The following is a 7,486-nucleotide window of genomic DNA, read 5'->3' on the forward strand; positions in this document are numbered from 1 at the left end:
GGATGTAGGGGTTAATTGTTTACTTTGTTTGGAGATTGAATTGTGCACGAATCGAATACTTTATGACAATTTGAAAGTGTGCACTTCTACGTGTCTAGCATACCAAATTAGTGAGAACTTTAAAGGGAAATATTCATATAAGCAAGCGGCAGTGGAGTAGAAACTGCAAGGCAATAGTGAGTCTACAATTTGAGAAGCTCTAACACTTGGAGAACATGGAAGAGCTAGCCTTACAATGGCCCAGCTTCGTCCTAGCTAGGAATTCTTCCGGTTAAATAAGGAGTAGAACAACTACGTCCATATGTCGTGGATCAGCAAAAACACACACCCTAGTTAACTCACCCATTTGAATGTCTTGCAAATTCACGGTAAATATACCAACATACATAAATAGTTATGTTTCTTCTGGAAATTGCTTTACCACACACAACACAACGCATACATGCATGGAATGGAAAAGGGGGGAACATGGAACTTGGGGAAAATATAATGAATCAAATTACGGAACAATGTGAAGTTGGTGTTGGAGAGCTTCTTCTTGCCATCCTTCCTCCACTGGTGACACATGACGTAGGTGTCCGCTCCTCCTTCCTAGAATCACCATTCAAAACAATGGTTTAGCAGGAGAAAAATATCAAGAAACTCAAGTAACAAGGCATGGATCTTTTGCTGAAGGAAAGTACTCCCTCCGTTCGGAATTACTTGTCGCGAAAATGGATGTATCTAGATGTATTTTAGTTCTAGATACATCCATTTCCAAGACAAGTAATTCCGAACGGAGGGAGTAACAGTGAAACTATATGTGCAGTAGGCAGTAGGACTACTGACATGCGCACCGCGAGGCGGGGCTGATGCATAAGCACAACATGGCCTTGTTGAAGCCAAGGAGAGACCATAGGTCGGCTGCGCTGCGGAGTCGGGTGCCATCGCGTCAGTGACCAGGTCCAATGCATCTGTCTGAGCACCTCTTGCAACGACGTGCCGCGTGCAGTCTTGGACCCGAGACCGGCGGCAACCTGCATCCCGTGCGTCCCTGCGCGTCCTCCGTGTCGGCCTTCTTGCGTCCTCCCGGATCTGAGTATTTGACGAGGTTGAGGATGTAGGGGAAGGGGCCATCGGATTGGAGCGGCTAGGGCTCCACGGATGACGCGGGTGGTGGCATGCATGACGACCATAGCGCCACATCGTGCGCCGACACGGGAAACGCGGGGTGGCCGGAGGCGTGGTGTGATCTAGCAGGAGGCAGCACTCTACCCCTTTCTTCTCTCTAGGCACGTCCATCTGCAGTTAATCGATCGGATCAAAGGGGATTGCCAGCCAATTTATTTCCTTGGTCAACACATGCTTCACTTGGAAGGAGGGATTGCTCATTGATTTCCTTCCTTGGGAGGGACTCGGGGGAGGAGCGAGCAACGCAACAAAAAATCAGAGGGATTGTGTATTGATCGGTGGAACCTGGTAACGAATGGTTTTGGTACGTGAATTGATTGTTGCCTTGTGCGTTTGGTTTTGGTATTTGAAGATTGATTACCATTCGTTAGTTGGGTTACCAAAGAAGAAATCAATCACTATATGTGAATTCATTGTGTTACCAAATAAACGTTGTGTTTGTCCGCCCAATGAGAGAGGGGCGAATAAAAAACCGACGAAACTGGAAGGTGGGATCGTTACTACGGGGGATTGGGAGGTGGGAGGGAGGACGAAAAAAACTCAGAAAAGATGAGACGAAAATTAACCACGAAAACTACTAACTGAGACATTAGAAGTAGAGATGTCACGTCCATACTAATCACTGACCTATACAGTTGTGGCCCTTACGGCCCTACGTTTGGAAGAGTGCATTGAAACGGATGGAAAAGCTACATACAGAACAACACCTCACGTGAGCTAAGCCCTTGTGACCCACGTATCAGTGAGTGGAATGGTCCTAATCTGGAGTGTGAAAGAACACTCTAGAGTATAGTCTCGTTGCTTTTATTTTCTGACAATGAGTACTGCGCCGTGACAGTAGGGAGAGCACGACAGTGGTAGGCAGCACCGCGAATCCCTGCACTTTGGGCGGCTAGATTGCTTAATCGGACGGTTGATGTATGTGCACGTAGCTCCATAACTGAGCAAATTTGATATCAGCCATCAGATTTAAAAAATCCAACGGTTCATATGCATCTATACTGGTACACTATATAGGAGTATAGATATAGATATAGATAATGGGATTGACTATGTGCAAGTTGACTGAATGTTGTTTTTGGGTAAGTCGCCTGACCAAAATTAGGGTCAGTCACTTGTTTTACTGCCGGGCTCACGTACACAACCCGTATGCATGCATGCTCACACAATCCCGCCACAGGACCCAGGCTGCATGCGTGCATGCTCACGAACACAATCCCACCACGGACCGGGCTGCATGCGTGCAAGCTCAGTTGCTCACGTACACAAGCCCAACATCAGTAATTATATAAGATATAAAAAATAATAAAATTAAGATAACGAATTTTTATAAGCAAGAATACACTAGCAGCATTGGTATTGCCTTTTAAGAATATAAGAAAAAATGAAAAAAAACCATGCACACAGCATAAATTCGAATCACACTTTCGGTAATACACAAAGAGTGAACATATAGTAGTGCAATTTTCACGATCTAGTATAATTTACACACATATTGTATATTACTTGCATGTATATACTTACACACACAGAAATGAAATAAAAGAAGTTTAAGAAATAATGAATTAGTGGCATTAGTATTCCCCTTTAAGAAGAAGAAAATAAAAAATGACAAAATTTGCACATAGTTTACACATAAATTGCACTTTTTATAAATATGCAAGAATAACCATATAATAGTGAAATTATATTGTTATTGCCCTTAAAGAAAAAATGAAATAAAAAATCAAAATCAAAATAATGAAGTTTTCTACGGAAGAATGAAACCCTTCAAGAAGAAACAAAATGAAAAAAGCAAAACAATGAAGTTTTCTAGGGAATAATGAACCCCTTTAAGAAAAAATGAAAAGAGAAAAAAAACTTGCACACAAGTTTGTACTTAATTAAATTGCACTTTTAGTACTATGCAAAAAAAAGGAACATATAATGTTGCAATTTTCGCAACAATTTGTATAAAAATAACTAATTAGTGGCATTATATTCCCCTTTAAGAGAAGAAAATGAAAAAATGACAAAATTTGCACATAGTTTACACATAAATTGCATTTTTTATAATATGCAAGAATAAGCACATAATAGTGAAATGATATTGTCATTGCCCTTAAAGAAAGAGAATAAAGTAAAATAAAAAGAAAAACAAAATCAAAATAATGAAGTTTTCTATGGAAGAATGAAACCCTTTAAGAAGAAAAAAAACTAAAACTAAAGCAAAAAAATGAAGTTTTCTAGAGAATAATGAACCCCTTTAAGAAGAAAGAAAAAAAGGGGAAAATTTTACACACAAGTTTGCACTGAAATTGCACGTTTAGTAATATGCAAAAAAGGAACATATAATATGGGAAAACTTTGTTTTTGCCACTCTAGGTTTTGCCCAGTTTGCTTATGCCACTCTAGGATTTGACATTTCACTTTTGCCACTCTTAGCTTTTGACAATATATCACTTTTTTCATTCCGTGGCAAAAGTAAAAAAATTAGAGTGGCAATTGTGATACATGTCAAAAGCTAAGAGTGACAAAAGTGAAATGAAAAATTATCATTTTTGCCACGGAATGACATTTATGATGTAAAAATTCAGGCAACTTACATGTAGCTAAAGTGATATATAATAATATAAGACCAATAATAGGCCTTTTGCTTTAATCATCTTCATTAGATTTAGGAGTACAGTACCTTACACTTCTCTTACAAAATACAATACCCGTTACCTTAGAAATGCGAAAAATTATACTGTACGACCTTATTCCTTGACGTGTCGTCCTTTCAATCACAACTGCAGCGTATGACGACCGTTGTACGCAAATGCATGCATGTAATTATATATATCGGTATAAATAGCAGTATATCTTAGATATAGATTCACCGTGAGGCACTCAGGCATCGGCCAAATCCACGAGGAGAGGTGTGTCGTTGTCCCCTTTCTCCACGGTGAAGGTCTTGAGCATCTGCTTCCCCGTCGCCGTGGTGACCTCCACGACGTACCTGCCGTAGAAGCCCCTGAACTTGAAGTCCCCGTCGCCGTCGACGCTCCCGCGCGCGTCCGTCTTCCACTCCCTCTGGAGGTTGAGGAACATCTGGCCGGCCTCGTTGACGGTGCCGTCGGCGTCGACGAGCCAGGAGTTCTCGCGCCACATGGTGCCCTGCATGAAGCCCCAGAAGACGACGCCCTCCACCGCCGGGTGCGCGTAGGCCTCCCGGAGCACCACCTCCAGGTCCTTGGCGCGGAGGCTGACGTCGTACTCGGGCACGTCCAGCTCGGTGAACCAGATGGGCACGCCGGTCTTGGCGAGCCTGTCGATCGCGGCGCAGATGACCTCCCCGACCGGGTTCTGCACGTGGCCCTGCAGGCCGATGCCGCCCACCACGGCGCCGCAGCTCTGCAGCCACGCCACCTGCTCGGCGTACTTCTCCGGCGTGGCGTTGGGGTCGTTGGCACGCTCCACATTGTAGTCGTTGACGAAGAGCGCGGGCTCCGGGTCCAGCCGCGCCACCTCCTTGAACATATACGCCGGGATGTCCTCCTCGCCGAGGCGGTCGCGGAAGAAGCGGCCGTGAAGCATCTCGTTGTTGACGTCGTAGTGCTTGAACCTGCCGGCGTAGCGGGAGACGAGGCCCTGGAGGCGGCTCTGCATGGCTGACCTGAGCTGGTCCTTGTTGAGGTTCTTGACCCACTGCTGCACGTCGCCGTCGACGGACCAGAAGACGCAGTGGCCGCGGACGCTCTTGCCGAGGCGGTCGCAGAAGGCGAGGAGCGCGTCGGCGTCGGCGTAGTTGAGCTGGCCCTGCTGCGCCTCGGTGTGGTACCACTTGAGCTCGTTCTCGAAGACGGCCCAGTCGAAGTGGTTGGTGAAGAAGTCGAGGAAGGCCGGCTTCTGGATGACGGACGTGTTGATGCATGACCCGAAGGGGAAGGCGTTGTCCAACTGCACCACGCGCACGGACGCCGCCGCTCCGGTCTGCCTTCCCAGCTTCAGAATCACGTCCCTCTTGCGCGCCTGCATCAACGGAGCTCGTATGATGCATGCACGTCCATGCCAAAAAAAAGTATGCATGCATGCAGGTGGTTACGTGGATGCATGCTCACCTTGTCAGTCTTGTCCTTGAGCTGCCTGAAGCGCGCCTTGTGATCCACCGGCAAGACGCGGACATCCATGACCTTGATGTCGACGCCGGCGGGGGCGCCGTGGACGTAAACCGCGGCGCTGCGCGGCTCCGTCCTGAGGCGGAAGGCGCCCATGATCTCCGTCCACGCGCCCTCCTGGGCGCACACCGCGCCGCACTCCACCAGGGTCTCGTTGCCATTATCGTCCACGTCAAGGTGGATGCGCACCGGGTGGCTCGTCCCCTGCGCTTCGCCCAGGCTGATCCACCCGGCCACGCGGTACGTGATCCCAGGCTTCAGGACGCCCACCGGGATCGGCAGGCGTACGCCGTCCTTCTCGTCGGCGCGCCCCGCCACCAGGATGTACCGGCCGCTGGGCTCGTTGCCACCCACGGCGACAGTGATGCCCGTCTCCTCCTCGTTGTGCACGGACAGCGTTGTCGTGCTCGAGCCGAACGGTGCGTAGCGGGCGAGGCTGCCGTCCATGTTCACGTCCTGAAACAAGCAGCACACAAAGTGCACCATGCAAATGAGCTAACTGGACTCATGGTGTTACTCGATCGACCGTGCGCTGCAGTTGTAACATACCTGAGTGCTTGCCATCTTACGCGAGTGGGAGTGAGAGCTGTGAAGACAGATGTTCGCCGGATTGATCTGCTGTGTGAGTGAGGGAATGGATCACGGTGCGCTGCGGTATTTAAAGGGAAATTCTGGCGGCGGCCGTCGACGTCGAGATGGATATAGTCGAGTCGTTATCACGGTATGGGAAGAGTAACGGTGAAGAGCGATAACGAGCGAGGCAGAAACCGGAAGCAACTCTCTCTCTCTCTCTCTCTCTCTGGCATGCTCGCATGCTGCAGCTCTTGAGTAGTAACAGTGAAGATTGCACATCACAAGGGATGAGATGAGACCTTCCTCGCTACTATTTCCCAAAAGAGATAGCCAACTTGCTTGCAGTGACGACCATGTAACTAATTCGTGCGTGTTAAATTCAAGCGTGGCCTTGCATGCAATGCATGGCTTCAAGTAACAGAAAACGGCTTCGCGCGTCCAGTATGGACACAGACGATTGTTCCCGAATCTTGCCTGCCTGCTAGCTCGATCGGTCTAATCACGTTAAGCAATGGCGAGACGCATGCACGAGCGCTACGACCCATATTTTCGTCAGGATGATCAGTAAAATCGGCCATTGCGGCGCACACGCCGTGCACGGAGAAGACTATGCATTTTAGAAGGCCCTACGACACAGGAACCTGCACCTGGCTACACGCGGGTACCCGTACACTGTGCGGTGTCGAGGATGAAAGTTCATCCCATGCATTGGTTTCCTGCAGCCATGCTTGGAATATTTGAGAGCACATGCGTGCCGTATGGCCCTTGCCCCGTGATGTTCTGTCAGTCTGTCAGTGGACAGTGGGAATGATTCGCTGCTGAATCTTCTAATGAATTGCACAGCAACCGTGCGGGACATGGTGATTATGTTGATCGCGCATTTGGCAGCTTCGATTCGGAATGACTTGTGCCAGTCATGGCAAAGAGACGCCCCTCCAGTTGTGGCTACAGTAGAATTCTTTTATAGCTATTTGAAGTCCCTTGGTTACTCTCACAAGTATAGCTGCGGCAGGCATGACACTGAGAAGAGAAGATTATTCGATCGGTCATATTTTCAGCCTATTGCTATATCTTTAATTGCAACGAAGCGCTGGAGGTCATATTTTCATGTAAGGTATGACTCTTGCTATTCCACATACGGACTTTCCAGTCGTTGTACAATCTGATTCCTTAGGCTTTAGCAGTGTTCTCCGGTGAACCTCTCTCCCGCTCTGCTTATGGGCATCTCATCATGGAGATAAAGGCGTTGTGTTCCGACAGGGGGTTTATTCCTCAGAAGGTTCGGCGCGCACAAAATAGTTGTAGGGAATGTGTCACGACGGTGTGGCTCAACCAAGGTTTCCCTTGTATTGAGGATCTTTTGGCCACTCGATTGTAACACTATAGTATTAGAATAAAACTACTTTTATGCTAAAAAAAAAGGAAACACAATGCCGTGGTGTAATTCCTTTGTCCAGGTTTACTAGGGTCCCTTGTATATTAGGTTAAGCTTTGATCATCTATATAACAAATAAATTATAATTTATGTCCTACATAAAGTAGAGTACTGAGTTTGTATTTTTTTTGGCAAAACATTGAGTTTGTATTTGAAAGAGGATTCTCAC

The 7,486-nt window shown here is 47.4% G+C and overlaps 1 protein-coding gene across 1 annotated transcript; it reads right to left on the reverse strand.

Annotated features, from left to right (window-relative positions):
- Positions 1 to 3,909: 3,909 nt before the first annotated feature.
- LOC119300222 (endo-1,4-beta-xylanase 1-like) lies at positions 3,910 to 5,873 on the reverse strand. The gene is made up of 3 exons (XM_037577249.1): positions 5,859 to 5,873; positions 5,253 to 5,765; positions 3,910 to 5,163 (listed from the first exon to the last, which is right to left on the reverse strand). Exons 1-3 carry the CDS (start codon positions 5,871 to 5,873, stop codon positions 4,042 to 4,044), a joined length of 1,650 nt encoding a protein of 549 aa, XP_037433146.1. The 3' UTR covers positions 3,910 to 4,041.
- Positions 5,874 to 7,486: the final 1,613 nt, after the last annotated feature.

Source organism: Triticum dicoccoides, chromosome 5A, assembly GCF_002162155.2.
Source record: "Triticum dicoccoides isolate Atlit2015 ecotype Zavitan chromosome 5A, WEW_v2.0, whole genome shotgun sequence".
Lineage (NCBI taxonomy): Eukaryota > Viridiplantae > Streptophyta > Magnoliopsida > Poales > Poaceae > Triticum > Triticum dicoccoides.